Source organism: Garra rufa, chromosome 4 (genome assembly GCF_049309525.1).
Source record: "Garra rufa chromosome 4, GarRuf1.0, whole genome shotgun sequence".
NCBI lineage: Eukaryota > Metazoa > Chordata > Actinopteri > Cypriniformes > Cyprinidae > Garra > Garra rufa.
In genome coordinates, this window is record NC_133364.1 from 30,592,763 (window position 1) to 30,616,527 (window position 23,765).

The 23,765-nt window shown below is 44.8% G+C and overlaps 1 protein-coding gene across 1 annotated transcript in view; it reads left to right on the forward strand.

Moving 5' to 3' along the window:
- LOC141332868 (solute carrier organic anion transporter family member 1C1-like) overlaps positions 1-593 on the forward strand; it is a 55,653-nt gene extending 55,060 nt beyond the window's left edge. Inside the window, exons 13-14 of the mRNA XM_073837830.1 lie at positions 237-353; positions 449-593. Of these exons, the coding sequence (XP_073693931.1) occupies positions 237-353; positions 449-593 (262 nt within the window). The remainder of the gene's footprint in view (positions 1-236; positions 354-448) is intronic.
- Positions 594-23,765: the final 23,172 nt, after the last annotated feature.

Consider the following 23,765-nt stretch of genomic DNA (forward strand, 5'->3'; position numbering starts at 1 on the left):
GTATTTCTGTTAGTTTTAAGAGTTTTTGGTAAGTTTACATTTGGATTTGTTAATAGTGCAAAGCATTTATTTATTTTATTTTTCATGAGGAAAAAGTATATATATATATATATATATATATATATATATATATATATATATATATATATATATATATATATTTAACAGAAGTTTTTCTTGTCTTAGACACACATTAAACCACAGCATTGTTTTTAATATAATTTTCTTTTTTAAAGGTGGTATCCTGCTTCCATTTACTTTGGTGCTGTTATTGACTCTACCTGTCTGAAATGGAGCCAGAAAAAATGCGGTGGAAGAGGTGCATGTAGAATCTATGACATTGAAACTTTCAGGTGAATAGATCTGGCAGGACTATTCTTTGTAGCCCTAATATGAATGCACATAAACCATCATTAATGTATAATAAAATGTAATTTGCCCCCATCAGGTACCTATTTCTGGGACTGGTAATTTCACTTCGGGCATTTAGCTATATCCTGTTATGGATGGTCACCACACAGATTAAGAGGAAAGTACAGAATGAAAGGCCAATGTCCAAGGACACAGAACTCCCAACATCCTGTGTTATGTGATCCAGAAGATACTCAGAAAATGTTCTATATCATTTTGTTTTGTTTCGAATCATTTTCTAAATGCAATGACACACATTTTTTATACATACATATAATATAATGTATTAGTGTGATTAGTTGCCTCTTGATGATGTGTCATAAAGCAAATAAAAATCAAAAAGTCAGCTTGGTTGATACCTTATTTATTTTTTTGTTTGTTTGTTTTAGTTTGGTTGATACCTTAATGTGATGTTTTTAACTTTGAACTCAGAATTTTTAAAACTGACATCAACATTTTTTACGAAAATTAGTTGTGTGAAACATACTGTTTTGTGCAACTATAAAAATGGTAGACACAAGTTCTAATGAATTATATAGATATTTACAAACAAACTATACTGCCCTCCAAAGGCAAAGTGCAATAACACACACATTTGGTCAAAATTGAGTTAAGGCTTAAAATGGACTTTGTGACAACTGTTTTGTCTCGTGGCAAAGTCTCCTTGTTTAATTTTGGGCCTGTTTCAGAGAAACGTTCAGAGAAACGAGAGTGTCAACATGTTTGACTAGCTGTTGTTCTCAGTTTCAGTGTTCACGTAGTTACTGCACTTTGCCTTTGGAGGGCAGTAGAAATATCTATATATTTACAAAATAAATAGATATTTATAATTCTCTATTAATCGCACACTTTACTTCATTTTTTGATACTTGGAGACTCCATAAGGACACCAAAGAACCAAATGATATAAGAAGTCCATATAATTGATAAATTGTGGCAAGTTTGACATCAATTAACATATATTTATATATAGTACAATCAGATACAATCAGAAAACGGGAGTGACGTACCGGCGCGGTGATGTCAACGACCAGAAAGTATAAAGCATGTGCGCTTCAAACCGGCATTTAGCTTCCAGGAATGAAGCGATGCGCGGCAGGAATGCGGGAATTATGGTCCATGACGCAGCGTCTCGTTCCCTCAGGGAACCAGGGTTACATACGTAACCCGAGACGTTCCCTTCCGGCAACTCAACTGCGTCATTCAACGCTTTGGGGAACGAGATGCCCACGCCCCCATAATTCCAAATCCCTGCCTAGTGTATGTGCTAGAACAAGGGTGGAAAGCGCTGAGTCTGGTGAATCATGCCAGAACAGGAAAGTCTCGGCCTGGGGAAATTGCCAGGACACGAGTGATAATACACCTCTGTCTGGAGAACCGCCAGAAAGCAGAGGGAAGAATACACCTCGGCCCGGGGAACCGCCGGGACACATGAGGGAAATAAACACACCTCCGCCTGGGAAACTGCCAGGACCCGGAGGGGGAGTAATACACCTCTGTCTGGAGAACCGCCAGAAAGCAGAGGGAAGAATACACCTCAGCCTGGAGAACCGCCAGGGCACACGAGGGAGATAATACACCTCCGCCTGGGAAACTGCTAGGACCCGGAGGGGGAGTAATACACCTCTGTCTGGAGAACCGCCACAAAGCAGAGGGAAGAATACACCTCGGCCTGGAGAACCGCCAGGACACACGAGGGAGATAATACACCTCCGCCTGGGAAACTGCCAGGACCCGGAGGGAAATGATTCAGCCTAGTCAGTGCTAGGACACGGGTGATAATACACCTCTGTCTGGGGAACTGCCAGAACAAGAGGGAAAATACGTCTCGGCCCTCAGGCACACGAGGAGAGAGTAGTACACCTCTGTCTGGGAAACAGCCAGAACAGGAGGGAGAAATTCACCTCGGCCCTCAGGCACACGAGGAGAGAGTAGTACACCTCTGTCTGGGGAACCGCCAGAACAAGAGGGAACAAATACACCTCGGCCTGGGGAACCGCCAGGAAACGAGGGAAAGATCTGTCAACCAAGGACAGAGGAGCCTGGAGTGGCTCTCAGGTCTAGCTCATAGAACCTGACGAAAGTTAAGGGTGAGGACCAACCCGCCGCACTGCAGTTGTCCTGAATGGAGACACCTGCTGTCAGAGCTTTAGAGGCAGCAATGCCAGAGGACTCATAAGCAGTATAAATGGCATCTATGATCCATCTACTAATAGTAGGATTTGACGCAGGTTGCCCCCTCTTAGGGGGACCGTGACAAACCAGAAGTTGCTCTGACTTACGCCACAGGGCAGCTCTGTGGATGTATGTGTCCAGTGCTCGCACTGGACACATACAGTTATACTTCCGATGGTCGTGCTCCTCGAAAGGAGGAGGGTAAAAGGCCTGGAGTATGACCGGCTGTGGTACTGCTGTCGGGACCTTCGGGACATACCCGGCTCTAGGGTAGAGAAAGGCTTTGGCCAGACCAGGCGCAAAGTCAATATAGGAAGGGGCCACAGAAAGGGCCTGAAGGTCTCCTACTCTCCTCAGAGAAGTAAGAGCCAACAGCAACACCGTCTTGATAGTAAGAAGGCGGTCCGAAATCTCCTCTATAGGCTCAAATGGAGGCTTGCAGAGGGCTTCGAGCACCACAGCGAGATCCCATGTAGGTACCTTCGGTCTCACTCGAGGCCTCAACCTGAGTGCACCGCGGAGGAAACGTATGACCAAGGGGTTTCTACCCACTGACAAGCCACCAAGAGGAGCGTGGTAAGCCGATAATGCCACCACGTACACCTTCAGGGTGGAGTGGGTTAGCCCTGTGGAAAAGCGAGACTGCAGAAACTCCAGTACTGTACCTATCGGGCAGTGAACTGGGTCTAATTGGTGCTGATTACACCATGCAGTAAACAGCTTCCACTTAAGGCCATGAAGTTTCCTCATAGAGGGAGCTCTGGAGTGAAGGATGGTCTCAGCAACCTCGGTTGAAAGACCAGCTTCTATGAGATGTGCTCCTTCAGGGGCCACACCCATAGTTTCCACATCTCCGGGCAGGGGTGAAAAATTGAGCCCCTGGCCTGGGAGAGGAGGTCCCTCCTGACGGGAATCTCCCATGGAGAGCCATCGAGGAGGGCGATTATGTCCGAGAACCATACTCAGGCCGGCCAGTACGGGGCTACTAGTAACAGCCGTACTCCGTACCGGCATATTCGTTCCAGTCCTCCCCCGGAGCAGAGCGATCGGGGGAAAAGCGTACAGATGAAGCCTCGGCCACGTCTGTACCATAGCGTCCAGCCCAAGAGGAGCTGGAGGAACTAGAGAGAACCAGAGGGAACATTGCGATGTCTCTTGAGTCGCAAAGAGGTCCACCTGGGCCTGACCAAACACTCTCCATATCTGCTTCACTACTTTCGGATGAAGCATCCATTCCCCGGGCCTCGGCCCCTGCCTCGACAGGACGTTTGCTCCCACATTGAGACGTCCAGGGATATGAACGGCTCTCAGCGAGAGGAGTTTTCCCTGTGACCACAGGAGGATATGGTACGCCAACTTGTACAAGGGGCGTGAACGCATACCCCCCTGGTAATTGATATAATACACCACCGCCGTGTTGTCGGTGCGGACCAACACGTGACGGTCTCTCAGGTCCGAGAGAAAGTGCTTTAGGGCCTTGAATACAGCCAGCATCTCTAGACAATTTATGTGCCATGAGAGATGATGACCGCTCCAAAGACCGTGGGCTGAGCGGCCACTCATGACCGCTCCCCAACCGGTGAGGGAGGCATCTGTCGCTAGCGTGATGCGGCGAAAAGGAGCTCCCAATACCGGGCCCTGAGATAGAAACCAAGGTTTTTTCTACATGTCCAAGGCACGTAGGCATCGCCGCGTGACCTTGATCTTGCGGAGTGGGTTTCCCCTTGGCAAGAACCCCTTGGTTTTGAGCCACCACTGTAGCGGTCTCATGTGCAGCAGTCCAAAAGGTATCACGTTGGATGCAGCTGCCATAAGACCTAACAGTACTTGGAACTGTTTGACAGTGAGTGACAGGCCTAGCTTGACCGCATTGACTGCAGTAAGGATCGACTCGATCCGAGCAGGTGACATTCTTGCCTGCATCGTGGTCGAATCCCATACGACACCCAGATAAGTGGTTCTCTGTAATGGAGACAGCACACTTTTCTTGGCGTTGAGTCTCAACCCCAACTCTTTCATGTGAGCAAGAACAACACCTTGATGTTGAACCGCTAACTGTTCTGTACTGGCTAAAATCAGCCAGTCGTCTATGTAGTTGATCTGTCTGACAGTCAACATTTTGAACTTCAGCTTTCTGACTGAGCGGTTCAATTGTCTGAGATCTAAAATGGGCCGCAGCCCCCCATCCTTCTTGGGAACGATGAAGTACCGGCTGTAGAACCCGGACTCTCTGTGTTGAGGAGGGACCACCTCGATGGCCTCCTTCCTCAGCAGGGAGTTTACTTCCTGTTCCATTACCAGAGCCTGCTCGGGACCCACCTCGGTGGGAAATACCCCGTTGAAAGGTGGCGGCGAAGCGCCGAATTGGATAGAATAACCTTTCTCTACAGTACGCAGGACACATGCAGATAGGCAGTAGTTTCCACGCTGCCAGAAAGTCTACTAAGGGAACCAGCCTCTCGAGACTGGTTTCTGGTGTTGCTAGAGATATTGATTCGGTGCCCTGTAACAGCTCGCTGGCAGGAAACACATGAATCGATTTCTCTGAAAACCCCCGTGGGGGTGACGAACTCTCTAGCTCCGCTACGTTTCCGGGCGGAGAAACTAGAGAACAATGTTCGCGGGAGATTGCCGCGCCCTGTAACACTGGCAGGGTTAGCTGACAGATCTCCTGAGGGCCCCGAGGAGGGGCGGCCACCATGAATTGTGGTGCATCACAAACCCTTCCCGAGAGGGGCAACCCTCATCGGCCCTGCTCCGCAGAATTCAGGGCCGTTTAGCCGAGGACCTCTTTGACTGGAGGACGACCCTCAGGTCAGGCCTCATCTTAGAGGTCCCCAACTTTGAGTGTTGCTGACCCCGCCCTCTAGGTCTTGCCGGAGGGGCATGGGTTGCAACACTCCTCTTTTGTGCCTCACGGTATGAGGAGCTTGTACACGGCTGGGGCTGCTCCCGATCAGCCCCAGAGGAATAAACGCGGTGAGGGAGATAGCGCTGGAACGCCGCCGCCTGCCTGCGGGCCTCCTGGTGTCTTCTGACCACAGCATCAACAGAATCACCGAAGAGGCCGGAGGCCTGAAGCGGGGCGTCCAGGAGGAGGACCCTGTCCTTATCTCTCATTTCGGACAGGGTCAACCACAGATGCCTCTCCGCGGCCACCAGGGCTGCCATAGACCGCCCCACAGCACGAGCGGTCTCCTTGGTGGCGCAGAGAGCTAAATCTGCAGTCCTGCGCATCTCAGTAATGTTTACTTCTTCGCCGTCGCTTAGATCCTTCAGCAGGTCAGCCTGGTATGCTTGCAATACCGACATAGTATGGAGGCAAGCACCAGCCTGACCTGCAGCCGTGTACGCCTTGCCCACCAAGCTCGAATGATCTTGAGTGGCTTAGTGGGCAAGGACGGAGCCTTCAGAGATGATGCCAGACCGGGTGACAGATAGCTACCAGCGTCTGTTCAACCCGCGGCATCGTCTTGTAGCCACACTCATCCAGCCCCGCCACATTACCGTAGTAATCAGCGGACGGGGTGAACAAGTGGGCTGAAAAGGGTTTTTCCCACTGTAAGGAGTGAAATTATCTCCTCATGGAATTAACATACAGTACGAACAGATGGCATGCAACAAAACAATAAAAACTAATCTGAAGAGGGATCTTCAAAGAAAGCAAACAACCCCACCCTGACCTACCCCCCTCTCTTCGCCCCCACTCTCACACCTTTCTCCCCAAAAGCTTTTGCTGAAACTCACTAAGAAGATCCACATGTTATATCTTGTGAATATATTGTTTTTCTCCTTCATGTTTGGTATCATTTTAATGGTCTCTGAGCGATTGGTAAAATGGTCTCAATTTCATAGCAGTCACATATTCTGTAAGAAAGATTGAAAACTTCCATAGAATTGGGTTTGCTGCTATTGGGTGTGTTTTCCCTTTAGGGGCAGATGGGAACCCCCAACCAGGTGCGAGCCTGGGGTTGCGAGAACTTCTGAAAGACCAAAAGGTCTTTGTATTTTTACAACTGATTAGAAGATTTCTTTGTGTTGGTCTGGTATATAAGGCAAGTGATGAAACACAACTTTGGGATATTTGTAGTCAAAACCCCCACACTGCATGAGGCTCCAGGTCTCTAATGTTGCAGTGTGTCTCTCTGTTGTCAGGTATGCATTTCCTATTCGTAGATACATCTTTGAGTCATTGAGGTTATGTATTTATCTAAATTGAAACCGAATTGGATTCTCATTGTTTAATTGTGTAATTGGCATGATACATTTTTACCTGACAAATAAAATGTTAAATTTGGCTATTCTGATACGTCCTGAAATCATTATGACTAGTAAATTGTGAGGACGCTTTTGTGCGCATAAATATACGGCCAGGATAAGACAAACTGAAGGCTCGGGAATGAACGAAGCAGTAGGCGCGTTCTCTGAGACCTCCTGATTTCTGCTTATCACTGGAGTTAACAAGTTGTGTATGGGAAAGACTAAGTAAACTATACTTTTTGTAAAAGCAAGCAGTAGGCAGCCGGCAAGAAGATATTAGTCCCCTACAACCTCTGAGTAATTATCAGGCTGGTGATTTTGTGTCACGAGACTGGTGCTCCGGCCAAAGCCAGACTCAGACGACATTAGGTCCCCAATGAACGAATAACTGAAAGTATAGCACGTCCAAAATAATCGGGTAGCTAAATTACAACACAACTAACTTTATGATCAGAATTTAAAATTTACTATTGTAATTTGAATTTCATAAATACCTAAAATTGGAGTCAGATTAAAACGGAGCTAGATCAAAATAACTATTAAATCTTGAAGCGCTGTAAAAAGACCGAACAAGCAGTAGACCTTCAACCAGCTCGCTGGACTTTGTTTTCGGGCCAGTGAGTCGGTCCTTTCACCACGATCTAGCGATCTCAGCATGAAGATCGGGGAAAAAGGGAAGGCTCCGTTTTGGAAGTGCTGACTTTGTCCGCAGAAAGCGCTCGTTGAGTTTGCTTTTCTGCGGCTCATGCTTTTCTTCCACGTGCCAACTGATGTTGAGTTTGGCTACCGCGTTAGTCAGCACTTCCAAAAGCTCCTCATACTTTTGAGGCGATCGGGGGGGGGGGGGGGGGGTTGAATACTTTCGGTATTCAATATAGGAAGACAGGAGAAGCGCAGAACCCTCTTCCTGGAGGAAAGGAACCGCAGTGCGGGCTTCCTCATCCAGTAGGAGGTCAATTGATTCCATAGGTGAGGAAGGAGATAAGGGATCACCCGTCTCCATTCCCTCCAGTAAATCAAGCTGCGAACCCCACGAGTGCAGCTGCCGCTCCGCCTCAGCGGAAGCGGGGCCAGACCCGCGAAGAACGCTGGTGAGAGCTCCCTCCTCAAAGAGAGCCCTCCGAGAGCGAAGCACCCGCAGTGGAAGACGCTCACACTGCGGACAGCCAGCCCCCTCAAGAACTGACTGAGCGTGCTCCGCTCCCAAGCAGACTACACACATAACGTGTGTATCCCCACCAACAATGAAACGTTGGCAGGGAGGGACACACCTTCTGTGTGGCTGCTCAACCGCTTTAAAAACTCTTTTCCCCCCTTTTCTAGGCATAGTTGCTCAAATAAAAGTTGTGCAAACTGGCACAGAAAAACAGCAAGCTATGCAAAGACAGACACATACACAGAGCGCTCTCGCTGAATGACAAAAGCTAAATGCCGGTTTGAAACGCACGTGCTTTATACTTCCTGGTCGCTGACGTCACCGCGCTGGTACGTCACTCCTGTTTTCTGATTGGTTTACAGACTATGTTCAGAGTGCGGCTTGCCAATGGCATTCCCCAAAGCGTTGAATGACGCAGCCGAGTTCCCGGAAGGGAACGCTTGGTAGAGTCCGCAAGTGCAAAACAATACTTCGCAACCTCCTGTTTGGCATGGCCCTGTTTATATGGCTGCCAAACAGGAAGTAACCAGCGAAGCAGCAGAGGGTGCAGTAACAGTCAGAGAGAGGCAAGGGCTCCCTCTGCTGGCCTGGCGTAACAAGAGGCTTGCTCATTTGGGAATATTTCTGCATATTAGTCCATCCTCTGTATGTGAAGACACCTCTGGACATTTGAGTGTTTTAATATTGTTAAATAATTATATTTTAATGTTTGTTTGCATTTGATTACAATGTATTTTGCTTTGGACCATCTCTGAAGTGAATAAATTGGTAAACTGCTTCAACATGCTTGTTAGGACTGCCCTGTTTTGGTTTAGGTGTTTTTGTTTCTTTTAGGATTGAGATTGGGGCGTGACTTCAGCGCACCTGATGGTCGTCATCGCTCCTATTTAAACACCTTGCCAGAGTTCGTCAGGGCCGCTGTTCCTCGGGCAGTTGGCCAGAGCTGCGCTCCAATTTGTAGCATTATGTTTTGTTTTGCATCCATTCACTATCACTGACAATACTTACTGCATCCATTCATTCGTTTTTCACACTGATTAGACCTACTGATACTGATGTTTTGATTATGTTTACTTTAATTTTGTGATAATAAATGTTACGTTTAACTTTATTTCGCCTGTGTCGTCTCCCTTTATGTTACATCATTGAGCCGGGTGTAACATATGGGGGCTCGTCTAATTTAAATTGATTTGATTTCGTTAAACTGATTGTTTATTAAACTTTATTCGTTTAATTACTTGGGTGGGAGAGACCATGAGGCGAAAATATTTGTTGGAGCGTCGGTTTTGGTATTTCTAGTCAGCTCAGAAAAGGTAAGTTCTTGCGGTTTAAAGCTGTGTATTTGTGTATATTCCCCAGTTAGGTTGTAGCAGCGCTTTGCGTTGTTTTTTTGTTTTAGTTTATTATTTTTGTGCGGCTTCTGGGTCAAGTGCACTGCCGTGGTGTAGCTCCGAACTGTCTGTTCGGTTCCACGCCAGCGGTATTTGGGTGCTTCAAAGGGCTTGACTCTTGGGAGCGCATGAAGACTAGGAATAGTTAGTTAGAAGGTTTGATTAGGATTAGGTGGGGAGGTCGTGAAATTGTACACAGTTTGTGACCGTAAGAATTACCTGAGTGAATTGTAATTGGAAGTAGGTTATAGGTCGAATTATGTTATAGTAATTGATTATTTTTGAAGGTTTGATAATGACATCAATTGAGGAATTTTGTAAAGCTCCCTCGGATGAGCTATTGAATTTGTGTTCGAAAAAACAGCTATGGGAAATTGTCGATCAATATGAATTAAGGGGCGTTGATAAGCGATTGCGAAAGGATGAGGTCAGAGAAATAATTAGAGCTAAATTGTGTGAACTTCAGATTTTACCAATCACGCCAAAACGAGTAACAGCTGGGGTTAATCCCGCAGCTGAGAAGTCTATGTCATTTGTTGGTTTGTCGTTTGAGCAGCAAAAAGAGCTGATTGGGATGCAACAGTTGCACGAAAAAGAGATGCGTGATCGTGAAATAGAAATAGAGAAGCTTAAATTAGATGACTTGATGAAACAACGTGAGATGGAGTTTGAAAAATTGAAACATGAGCAAAAATTAGCTGTAGAACGACAAAATCAAGAGTTTCAGCTAAAATTTGAGAGTTTGAAACTTCAAAGTGAGAGCAGGTCACCTGCTGATCGCGCAGATTGTTCGTTTAATCTCATTAATAATTTGAAATTGTTGCCTGCGTTCAATGAGCGAGATCCGGATGTCTTTTTCTCATTATTTGAAAGCATAGCAGATGAACGGGAATGGCCTGAGACCGACCGTACAGTTATGCTTCAATCTGTATTAGTGGGAAAAGCTCAAGAGGCGTATACTGCTCTTTCCGTAGAGGAAAGGAAAAAATATGATAGTGTAAAATCTGCGGTGTTAAAAGCCTTTGAGCTGGTTCCAGAAGCTTATCGCCAACGTTTTCGTACTTGGAGAAAAAGTGAGAGACAAACACACGTGGAAGTCACAAGAGAGTTAAGTAATCATTTTGATCGCTGGTGTACAACATCTAACGTACAATCATTTAGTGAGTTACGCGAAATGATGATTATTGAGCAACTAAAAAACATCGTTCCTGATCAAATTGCTGTGTATATTAATGAAAACAAACCTCGTACTGCCGTGGACGCTGCATCATTAGCAGATGATTTTGTTCTGACTCGCAAAAACCGATTTGGTTATGGGAATCGGGGTAATGGAAACATTCACTTTAAGCAATCACAACAAATTGATCGTCGTTCACCTTCTCACAGAGTAATATCTGATTCTACATGTCGTTATTGTCTAGAGGCTGGGCACTGGAAGAATGAGTGTCCTGTACTTAAAAGTAAACAGGTACGTGGTAAGAATAAAAATTCTGCGCCTGTACTTCTGACTACTTGCTTGCCGCATGCGCCGTCTGCACGCTGTATGGAAGACCTGTCCATGATAAGAGAAAATTGTTCCGCAATTAAATGCAACACAGGTTATGCACCATTTATTTCTAAAGGGTGTGTTTCTCTTTTAGAGGGACATGAGAGTGTACCGGTAAGAGTTTTGAGAGATACTGGATCGTCAGAGTCCTTTATTTTGGATTCCATACTTCCATTTTCATCCAGTTCGTATGTTGGTAAGAATGTTTTGATCCGAGGAATTGCACTCCAAACGTTGTCTGTTCCTTTGCACAAGTTTGTTTTACAGTCCCAGTTAGTGAACGGAGAAGTTATTATGGGAGTGCGCCCTTCTTTGCCGGTGGAGGGAGTGGAAATCATTTTGGGAAATAACTTGGCCGGGGAGTGTGTGTGGCCGGTAATGGCCCCTTCACCGATTGTCACCCCGTCTTTTTTCGATCAGGAATGTCGTGAGTTGCCCGAAGATGTGTCTTGTGTTGTGACGCGGTCTAAGACAAAAATGTTGAATGATGAGACCATTAACTTGTATGATACTTGCGTACCGGCTAAGTCGGTTGTTCCTGGATTGTCTCTCTTGTCCAAAATTTCTCGTGCAGAATTCGTTGACGCCCAGAGGGATGATCCTGGGTTGAAAAGTTTGGTCGCTGCTGTTCTCCCACCGGAGGAGGTAGAGAGTGCCGCGACTGGATACTTCATCAATGATGGGGTGCTTCTGCGTAAGTGGCTTGCCCCAAATGAGGATGGCGGTGGTGAGTCACTGGTTCAAGTTGTTGTACCTGAAAAATTCAGAGATGTTGTACTTAAATTGGCTCATGGCGATATAGCGGGTCACTTGGGTGTAAAAAAGACTTATGCACGAGTCTTGCAACACTTTTATTGGCCGCTTTTGAAAAAAGATATCTCGCGGTTTATTAGAACATGTCATACGTGCCAAGTGACCGGAAAACCTAATCAACCATTGAAACCGGCCCCATTGTGTCCAATTCCTCCAGTAGAGCAGCCCTTTGAATATCTGTTAATAGACTGTGTTGGTCCGTTACCTCCCTCAAAATGGGGAAGTAAATTTCTCTTGACTGTAATGTGTCAAAGTACTCGCTATCCAGCGGCTTACGCGCTGCGTAACATCACTACGCGATCCGTAGTAAAAGCCCTGTCTCAATTCATCTCAATCTTTGGCATCCCTAAGGTCATTCAAAGTGACCAGGGAACGAATTTTACGTCAAAAATGTTCGCAGAGATTTTAAAGCAGTTAGGAGTTCAACATAACCGTTCCAGCGCACAGCATCCTCAGAGTCAAGGTGCGTTGGAGAGATTTCACCAAACACTTAAGTCTCTTTTGCGTGCATATTGTGTCGAATTGAATCGAGACTGGGAGGAAGGGCTTCCGTGGCTTTTGTTAGCCGCAAGGGAGGTCACGCAGTCTAGTTTGGGTTTTAGTCCTAACGACTTAGTTTTTGGACACAAGGTGCGTGGTCCGCTTGCCGTTGTCAGCGATCAGTTAAAAGGTAAACAGCCACCAAAAAGTCTGCTTGACTATGTGAATGGTTTTAAAAGACGTTTGTTTTTAGCTGGTCAAGCAGCACGGAAAAACTTGGAGAAGTCGCAAATTAAGATGAAAAAGCTTTTTGATCGTCGGTCTGAACAGCGTGTATTCAGTCCTGGGGATCAGGTCTTGGCATTGCTGTCCTTAGTGAACTCTCCGTTCTGTGCAAAATTTGTGGGACCATTTACTGTTGTGCGTGCACTGTCTGATCTTAATTATGAAATTGCAACTCCAGATAGAAAGAAAACAACCCAAATCTGTCATGTAAACTTGCTGAAACCTTTTTTCTCCTGTGATTGTCAAGCAGTTGGTGTTAAATCATCTGCGGTGGTCAGTCCTGTGACTGATGCGCTGGGACAGTCTTCTGTGGGAGACCGGGAAGGGGGTAAGTTTTTAGACGATGCTGTAGTGCAACCTCGATTAAAAAATTCTGAGACTCTGGAAAATTTGGAGAGTTTGTTTTCTCACTTGTCTGTTTTGCAGCGAGCGGAATTGTCACAGTTGATACATGAGTTTTCGTCACTGTTTGGGGACGTTCCATCACAAACTCATTTAATAGAGCACGACGTGGATGTGGGTGATGCTTCACCTATACGCCAGCGTTTTTATCGCGTCCCTTTTGAAAAACGTGTTAAGTTAGAGTCGGAGATTCAGTATATGCTGAAGAATAACATTGCCAAATCATCCTGTTCGAGCTGGGCCTCGCCGTGTTTATTGGTTCGAAAACCGGATGGAACAGACAGGTTTTGTACGGATTATCGCAAAATTAACAAAATTACTAAACCTGACGCTTTTCCCCTCCCGAGAATGGAGGATTGCGTTGATCAAGTGGGCTCGGCAAGATATGTCAGTAAATTTGATTTACTTAAAGGGTACTGGCAGGTGCCTTTGACACCTCGGGCACAGGAAATCACTTCGTTTATAACTTCTTCAGGGCTATATTCTTATTCTGTCATGAGCTTCGGTTTACGTAACGCTCCTGCTACATTTCAGAGATGAATCGTGTAGTCTCTGGTTTGGAAGGTTGCGCGGTCTATTTGGACGATGTTATAGTTTACAGCGATAGTTGGGATCAACACGTGACACGGGTACGAGATTTATTTAAACGTTTAGCAGAGGCTAATTTGACCGTGAATTTAGCTAAATGTGATTTTGCACGGGCAACGGTTTCTTATTTGGGCAAGGAAGTGGGTCAGGGTATGGTGCGCCCTTTGCGTGCCAAAGTGAGCGCGATCGAGAATTTTCCTACGCCTTGTACTAAAAAAGAGCTCATGCGGTTTATTGGTCTGGCCAGTTACTATCGTGGGTTTTGCCCCAATTTTTCATCAGTCATTTGTCCCCTCACTAATCTTTTAAAGAACTCTGCTAAATTTGAGTGGACTCTACATTGTCAAAAAGCTTTTGAGAATGTTAAATTGTTGTTGACAGCTGCTCCTGTGTTAGCAGCGCCCTTAAGTGGCCTTCCTTTCGAGATTCAAGTTGACGCAAGTCATGTGGGAGCCGGAGCGGTTTTACTCCAGACTCATTCTGATGGTCTTAGTCATCCAATTAGTTATTTTTCACGCAAATTTAATTCATATCAGTTGAACTATTCTGTTATTGAGAAGGAAACTCTAGCACTTATCTGGGCACTTCAACATTTTGATGTATATGTGGGGGGAGGGTCCCCAGTTGTCATTTTTTCGGATCACAATCCCTTGACATTTCTTCACTCATTGCAGAGTCCGAGTCAACGATTAATGCGGTGGATACTTTTCCTCCAGCCTTACAACTTGACGATTAAACACATTAAGGGAATTGAGAATGTTTTTGCGGACACTTTGTCACGTGCCCCTCTGGCGGAGTGACGTGATGGTTTTTGTCTCCAATTGATGTGACTTGACCTACTTCCAATCCATACTTATGTATGTTACAATTTAATTTTTTTTTTGGGGGGGTTTTTTTTTAAGGGGGGTGTGTTAGGACTGCCCTGTTTTGGTTTAGGTGTTTTTGTTTCTTTTAGGATTGAGATTGGGGCGTGACTTCAGCGCACCTGATGGTCGTCATCGCTCCTATTTAAACACCTTGCCAGAGTTCGTCAGGGCCGCTGTTCCTCGGGCAGTTGGCCAGAGCTGCGCTCCAATTTGTAGCATTATGTTTTGTTTTGCATCCATTCACTATCACTGACAACACTTACTGCATCCATTCATTCGTTTTTCACACTGATTAGACCTACTGATACTGATGTTTTGATTATGTTTACTTTAATTTTGTGATAATAAATGTTACGTTTAACTTTATTTCGCCTGTGTCGTCTCCCTTTATGTTACATCATTGAGCCGGGTGTAACAATGCTAAAAGTGAACTGAGGAATTTATTTATTTTTGTTTCCTTTTTTTATCTTAAAATTGACCTAAATTGCTTAGATGAATGGAGTATTCAGGCCGTAATCAGAAAACACCTCAAGCCAAATGCAGTTTCCCAACTCTGAAGGAAAGATGCATTGTCTTTGATAATATGCTACAATCTAAGTTTAAGTACCACTATTAGCTAATAATTTATTTTCATGGTGAAAAATAATGGCTGTACTTAAACATTTCTGATAAATAATATGATAAATTCTGATTTAAAAACAACAAAGACAAAATACTGACTTAATCTCTCTTCTGCTCTTGTGTCTGCAAAGACCTTTATTAGTTTAGCTGCCTTCTATTATTTCACAAAATCCCTGATGGGGTCTTACAGCAAACGCACAATCACTCAGATTGAGAGACGGTTTGAGATCCCAAGCTCCACTGTTGGCATCATCGATGGCAGCTTTGAAATGGGTTACTTGCATGGAAAGTCGCATGTTCATCAGCAGTTCATCTGGAAGTCACCTACTCTTTGGACACTGATTCATGTGTCAACACTCTACGAAGATTTATCTGCAGACGAGGGCAAGTAACTCGTATAAGACAATGGTACCAACTTTGTTGGAGCAGAAAAGGAATTAAACGAATCATTAAGATCATGGAACAAAACCAGATTCAAAAGGCAATGCTCAAGAAAGGTGTCCAGTGGAGTTTCAATCCCCCAGGAGGTTCGCATTATGGCGGAGTCTGGGAATGAGTAATCAGAATGGTCAAAAGGACTCCAAACTGTACTGTGTGAAATTAAGGCTAAGCTAAGTTGTCAGATGACCCTAATGATTTGGAGCCACTTACTCCAAACCATCTTCTTCAGATGAAAGGTAAACCAGTATTACCACCTGGACTATTTGACAAATCTGAATTATACAGCAAGATGGAAACAGGTCCAGTATATGTGCGACTTATTCTGGAAAAGATGGACAAATGAATATTTGCCTTTGCTTCAAGATCTGCAGAAAGGAGAAACTTTGTTCATGGTGACATTGTTGTCATTGTGGACTCGTCAGCCCCTCAAGGGTCTTGGTTAATGGGATGAGTTCTGGAGATTTTTCCAGATAAAATGGACTTGAAAAAGAAACTGGTGAAAAAAAAGAAACAGAAAAACTGGTGCTGTCCAATCTAGTGCTGTCCAATCTATAAAGACTGTGTCTGTTCCTCGAATAGTGAGGTCAAAACAAAAATTTAATGCAGGATCTAGAAAAAATCTAATCATGATTAAACCAGAAAAATGCACAATAAATGCAATAAATGAACAAAAACAATTTTTAAAGCTTGGGCTCCTAAACATTAGATCACTCGCACCCAAAGCACTTATTGTAAATTAAATGATGGATAATAGCTTTGATGTACTCTCCTTAACTGAAACTTGGCTAAAACCAAACAACTATATTGGTCTGAATGAGTCTACTCCACCAAACTACTGTTATAAGCATGAACCCCATCAGATTGGTTGTGGCGGTGGTGTTGCAACAATATATAGTGACATTTTCAATGTTACTCAGAAAACAGGGTACAGGTTTAATTCATTTGAAGTACTTCTACTTAATGTTACTCTGTCAGATATGCAAAAGAAATCTCTCCCATCTCTTACTCTGGCTGCTGTGTATAGACCTCCATGGCCGTATACAGATTTCCTAAAAGAATTTGCAGATTTCCTCTCAGACCTATTGGTTAATTTTGATAAAGCGTTAATTGCTGGGGATTTTAACATTCATGTTGATAATACAAATGATGCGTTAGGACTTGCGTTTACTGATCGATAAACTCCTTTGGAGTCAAGCAAACATCACCGGACCCACTCATCATTTTAATCATACACTAGATCTAATTATATCGCACGGACTTGATCTTACTGATATAGATATCGTACCTCAAAGCGATGATGTTACCGATCATTTCCTTGTATCCTGCATGCTACATATTACTGACATTAAGTATATAGCTCCGTGCTATCGTCTGGGCAGAACTATTGTTCCTGCTACCAAAGATAGATTCACAAATAACCTGCCTGACTTATCTCAGTTGCTCTGTGTACCCATAAATACAAATGAACTAGACAAAATGACTAATGAGTAACATGGGCACTATCTTCTCTAATACATTAGAAGCTGTTGCCCCCATCAAGCTAAAAAAGGTTAGAGAAAGACGTACTGTGCCATGGTACAACAGTAATACCTTCTCTAAAAAAAGAAACTTAGCGTAAATGGAGAAAAACTAACTTAGAGGTTTTTAGAATTGCATGGAAAAACAGTACTGTATGTCCAGCTATAGACAGGCTTTAAAACCTACTAGAGCCGAGTACATCCACCTACTCATAGAAAAAAAAAGGTTTTTATTTAGCACAGTGGCTAGATTAACAAATAACGTCTCAGGTTACGTATGTCAGGGGTTCTCAAACTATCTGGAGATAGGGACCCCTCATAGGGCAGAAAAAAATTCCAAGGACCCCCTCATAACCGCAACTCAAATGTAATAGCTAAATCACGTGTGTGAGAGAGAGAGAACGATGGGAAAGGGTTGAGCAAGTAAAAATGAACTGCAAGAACACAGTGGAACACAATGTAAATAGTGCAAAAGGCTTTTATAGGTATAGTCCTAAAATGCAATGAAAATGCACTGATGCAATTACAGGCAATAAACAGAATCAAACTTTTTTGGAATGACTTCATGTGTTATGAAAATATATGTTTAACTGGTGTGTGTTTGAGGTGGGGTGGGGGAAAAGTAAAAATTAACCCTGCAGCCACACAGTGGAACACAGTGAATTTCAAAAGGATTTTTGATAAGGGTAATAAGGATAATATAGTGCTAAAATATAAAATACAATGACAATGCACCAATGCAGTAACAGGCAATAAAAAGAGAGTATGTTTACCACGTTTAACAATTAACACTGCAGAAACATTGGAACACAATGAAAATAGTGCAAAAGATGTTTGCTAAGGATAAGTATAGTGCTCAGATATAAAATACAATGACAATGCACCAATTTGGGATTATCAATACTTGACCTTTTTAAATATTTATCCATTGTGGATTCTAGTAGCCTAGTAACGTTAGGTTAGCGTTTTTTGTAGTGCTTTGACGGATTGACGTAAGGTAACAACAAAGTTTCTATTGGCCCCGAATTAAAGCGGGGGGAGTGCTGAAAATAATGCGCCGGTTTAATTGGCTTTCATTCATTAGCTTGAGACGTGAAGTTAAAGTCTGAGGGAAATGTTTTGGCAGATTGATACGGTGACGCATTGCTGCCACACACATATTTTTTCCACACTCAGCTATGTGGTTATAACGACATCTTTTCTCGTAAAAACGACATCTTTTCTCGTAAAACGAAATCTTTTTCTCGTAATAACGACATATTATGTCATAAAAACGATCTGATATTCCTGTTATAGGGAATATAACAGGACATAAAGGAGGAAGCACGTTTCTGGAGTTATATAGAATTACACTGTTTTAATAATTGTAATGTAATGGTTTTAATTGTAGCGGCATGTTTATTAGGATTAATCTCCAATCTGCCCTCAGACCCAGAGGATTTAAGATGATCAGATCAAAACTGTTATTTCTGAATAATCGACTCTGAGCTTGGAATATTATTTGGATGAAAGTTCGATTTTACAGAAAATTGAAATACGATCATAAAGAAATAAAAGAGAAATGACAAACGGTTTGATTGTATTATGATAATAATAATTTCGTTCTGTTTCAAAAATAAACAGAAAAAAAAATCAGTTTTAGTATTTTTGTCTGTGGGTAAAAAGAGAGCTTTAATAATTATGTGGGCGGCAATGAAAAGCCACTTTTCAACTCAACCTATCTTTACTGTCTATGGCATCATCCAGAATAAATACAAATACAAAATACAAAAAAAAAAAATCTAGCTTAATTTCGTTTTTTCTTTTCTCAAACAAAACGAAATAATAATAATAATAATAATAATAATAATTAAGCTATTATTATTATTATTATTATTAGGCCTATTATTATATTTTTTATTATGAATTCTATTTATTTCTGCTCGCATTTCGATTTGCTGTTAAATCAATTAAAAAGTCGATTATTCAGATTTAATAGTTTTGATTATCTTAAATAAGATTTTATAATAAAATAATAATACGCCTAATAATAATAATAAGCATAATACAAATTTGAGTGGCCTATTATTATTATTTCATTTTGTTTGAGAAACGGAAAAGCGAAAAGCTTGATTTTCCGTATTTTTGTTCGTGGGTAAAAGACATGAGCTTATTGCTTGAATATTAATTTAACATGCCTGGGCGGCCTTGATACTTGGTATGATTATATACAAATTATACATTTATTATACATTATTACATTTTATCTTTAGCTGAATCAAGCCACGAAATTTGTACTAAAGACTGTACACTACCTCTTGTTGGAGTTATACGAAATAAATAAACACAATTTTGTTTTCGATTCTTTTATTGAAGTAGACCTTTCAAGCTGCATAGAGACATAAATTGCCAGAGCGCACCCTGTATTTTTACAAAGGCAATTTGTAACGTTTTGTTGTTATTGTGGAAGTACATAAAATAAAGCAGACTTTTATATTTCTTTCCTCTGTAATCACAATGTAAGGGATCGCGCTGGTGCCGCCGACCCGAGAAGTGCAGTGTTGCGCTTCATATACGAGGCAAAGAAACGTTATTGTGACTAATTTGCAGAGCGGTACATCAGACGAACATGTATTCTGCATGATGGGATAGACAGACAGGCTGAGTTGAAAAGTGACTTTTCAGGGCCGCTCACAGACAAATATTAAAGCATAAGCACTCTTTTCATGAAAAAAAAATCATTTATTTTTCATTTTTTAAACAGAACGAAATCATCATCATCATAACACGATCAAACGTGTGTAATTTTTCTTATTTATTTCTGATACTATTTAGGCCTACATTTTCTGTAAAATCAAACTTTCAATCCAAATAATATTCCAAGCTCAGAGTCAAAAATAACAGTTTTGATCTGATCATCTTAAATCCTCTGGGTCTGAGGGCAGATTAGTATGGAGATTAATCCTAAGAAACAAGCCGCTACAATTGAAATAATTGCATTAAAGTTATTAAAACAGTGTATTTCTATATAACTCCAGCAGCGTGCATCCTCCTTTAGGTCAGGACTGTGGCGAAGGCAGCGCGGACAAACATTTACGTTTCACACGCGGGAGTAATGACGATGGTCCGAGCACTTTCTCCGGGTTTGATTATATTTTGTAGCAAACTTTCCACGGACCCCCAGGAAGTGCGCCACGGACCCCTAGGGGTCCGCGGACCCCACTTTGAGAACCACTGACGTATGTAACCCTGGTTCCCTGAGGGAACGAGACACTGCGTCATCAACGCTTTGGGGAACGCCATTGGTGGGCCGCACTCTGAACATGTCTACAACCAATGAAATGACGGGAGTGACGTCACCGACGTGGTGACGTCAGCGACCAGGAAGTATAAAGCACGTGCGTTTGATGCCGGCGTCAGCTCTTAGGGAATGAAGCGAGCGCCGTAGGGATGCGGGAATTATGGTCCATGACGCAGTGTCTCGTTCCCTCAGGGAACCAGGGTTACATACGTAACCTGAGACGTTCCCTTCCGGGAACTCGAACTGCGTCATCAACGCTTTGGGGAACGAGACTACCCACGCCCCCATGATTCCAAATCCCTGCGCAGTGTCTGTCTGCTGCTAGGCCAAGGGAAAGGAACGTGTTGAGTCTCTGGTGCATCACTCCAGAGAAGAAGTTCCCTCTGTCTGGTAACACTAAGGCGCCAGAACAAGAAGGAAACAGTGTCTGGAATACTTACCTGCCAAGACACTGCGATAACTCCGCCTGGGAAACTTGCCAGGACGCGAGTGGTATTACACCTCTGTCTGGGAATCCAACGTGCCAGAACCAGAGGGACTGAATGAACTCGGCCTGGTATTCCCGCCAGGACACGAGGGGGGATGAGCCATTGTCTAGTGTAACACGGACAAGAGGGCTGTATAGTCCTCGGCCCTCAGGCACACGAGGAGAGCACAGATAGTGATCCTGGGCCCTCAAGCCCACCAGGAAAATGTTAGTCCTCTACCAGAGTCATGATTAGTCCGGATCCTCAACCGGAGTGAGAGGGAGAAACCCTCCTCGGCCCTCGAGCCCACGAGGAGAGTGATAGACCTCTTCTTGTTCGTCAGCCAGAACAAGAGGTACTCCTCGGCCCTCAGGCACACGAGAAGTCTTAGTCCTTTGTCTGGGAAGAGCCAGAACAAGAGGGACCGAATAAGCCATTGTCTAGTATTCCTACGGACAAGAGGGCAGTAAATACCTCGGCCCTCGGGCACACGAGGAAAAGGTAGTCCTTTGCCTGGTTCCCTGCCAGAGCAAGAAGGACTCAAGTAGTGTCTGGTGTACCTGCCAGAACACTGAAATGTCTCCGCCTGGGAATTTGCCAGGACGCGAGTGGTATTACACCTCTGTCTGGGGACCTTACGTGCCAGAACAAGAGGGAGAATATTCCTTGGTCTGGTCATACCAGAACCAGAGGGAGAATGACCTTGGTCTAGTCTTACTAGAACCAGTGGGGAGGATATTCCTCGGCCCTCAGGCACACGAGGAGAGAGTATTCCTTGGTCTGGACGTGCCAGAACCAGAGGGAGCAAAATAATCCTTGGTCTAGAAACTACTAGAACCAGAGGGAAGTAAACCTCGGCCCTCGGGCACACGAGGTACATCTCCTGCCTTGAGAGCTGCCAGACCAGGAGGGATGAGACTCTGGGCCTAGCTTGCTGCTAGGGTATGAGGACTGCGGAGCCAGGAGTGGCTCTGAGATCAAGTTCGTAGAACCTAACGAACGTGAGAGGTGAGGACCAACCCGCCGCACTGCAGATGTCCTGGATCGGGACACCTGCTTTCAGAGCTTTAGAGGCCGACAGACCTTGAGTAGAATGAGCCTTGACTGCCATCGGGGATGGGAGACCAGAGGACTCGTATGCAGTAGATATAGCATCTACGATCCATCTACTTATAGTGGGTTTAGATGCTGGGCAACCCCTTCTTGGAGGGCCGTAGCAAACCAACAATTGCTCTGTTTTACGCCACAGGGCAGCTCTGTGGACGTATGTGTCAAGTGCTCTTACAGGACACATGTAGTTATACTTCCGGTCTTCTTGCTCCACGAATGGAGGAGGGTAAAACGCCTGTAGCGTTATCGGCTGTGGTGTTGAGGTCGGGACCTTCGGAACATACCCAGGTCTTGGGTAAAGGAACGCTTTGGCCAACCCAGGGGCAAAGTCGATATAGGAGGGGGCCACTGAAAGGGCCTGAAGGTCCCTGACTCTCTTCAGAGAAGTCAAAGCAAGAAGCAGCGCTGTCTTGATAGTAAGCATATGATCTGAGATCTCCTCAATGGGTTCGAAGGGAGGCTTACATAAAGCTTCTAACACCACAGCCAAGTCCCACGTGGGGACTCGCGGTCTGACTCGAGGCCTCAACCTGAGTACACCGCGGAGGAAACGTGAAACCAGTGGGTCTCTACCCACTGAAAGGCCACCCAGAGGGGCGTGGTAAGCCGATATAGCCGCCACGTATACCTTCAAGGTGGAGTGGGTAAGCCCTGCGGAAAGCCGAGTCTGCAAGAACTCCAGCACTGTACCAACTGGGCAGTTAACTGGGTCTAAACAGCGTTCATGACACCAAGACACGAACAGGTTCCACTTAAGGCTATACAGTTTCCTCGTAGAGGGAGCTCTGGACTGGAGGATGGTCTCAACAACCTCAGTTGAGAGACCAGCCCTTATGAGATGCGCCCCCTCAGGGGCCACACCCATAGCTTCCACATCTCCGGGTGGGGGTGGCATATTGCGCCCCCGGCCTGGGATAGGAGGTCCCTCCTGACGGGAATCTCCCAGGGAGAGCCGTCTAGGAGGGCAATTATGTCCGAGAACCATACTCGGGCCGGCCAGTACGGGGCTACTAGTAGCAGCCGTACTCCAAACCGGCGTACCCTTTCCAGAACTCCCGGGAGCAGAGCGATCGGGGGAAATGCGTACAGATGAAGCCTCGGCCACGTCTGTACCATGGCGTCCAGCCCCAGTGGAGCTGGAGGCACCAGGGAGTACCAGAGAGGACATTGCGATGTCTCTCGAGTCGCAAAGAGGTCCACTTGAGCCTGGCCAAACACTCTCCAGATCTGCTTCACTACTTGAGGGTGAAGCATCCATTCCCCAGGTCTCGTCCCCTGTCTCGACAGGACGTCTGCTCTCACATTGAGGCGTCCGGGTATATGGACTGCTCTCAATGATTGAAGCCTTCCTTGAGCCCACAGGAGGATCTGGTACGCCAGCTTGTACAAGGGGCGTGAACGCAGACCACCCTGGTGGTTGATATAATAGACTACCGCGACGTTGTCCGACTGGACCAATACGTGACGGTTTCTTAAGTCCGGAAGGAAGTACTTCAAGGCCCGAAACACGGCCAACATCTCCAGGCAGTTTATGTGCCATGAGAGATGGTGGTCGGTCCATAGGCCTTGGGCTGAGCGGCCACTCATGACCGCTCCCCACCCGGTAAGGGACGCATCTGTCGCTAGCATGATGCGGCGACAAGGAGCTCCCAGTACCGGGCCTTGAGACAGAAACCAGGGTTTCTTCCACAATTCCAAGGCACGTAGGCATCGCCGCGTGACCTTGATCTTGCGGAACGGGTTGCCCCTTGGGGAAAACCCTCTGGTTTTGAGCCACCACTGCAGCGGTCTCATGTACAGCAGTCCAAGAGGTATCACGTTGGATGCTGCTGCCATAAGACCTAACAGTACTTGGAACTGTTTGACAGTGAGTGACAGGCCTAGCTTGACCGCATTTACTGCAGTAAGGATCGACTCGATCCGAGCAGGTGACATTCGTGCCTGCATCGTGGTCGA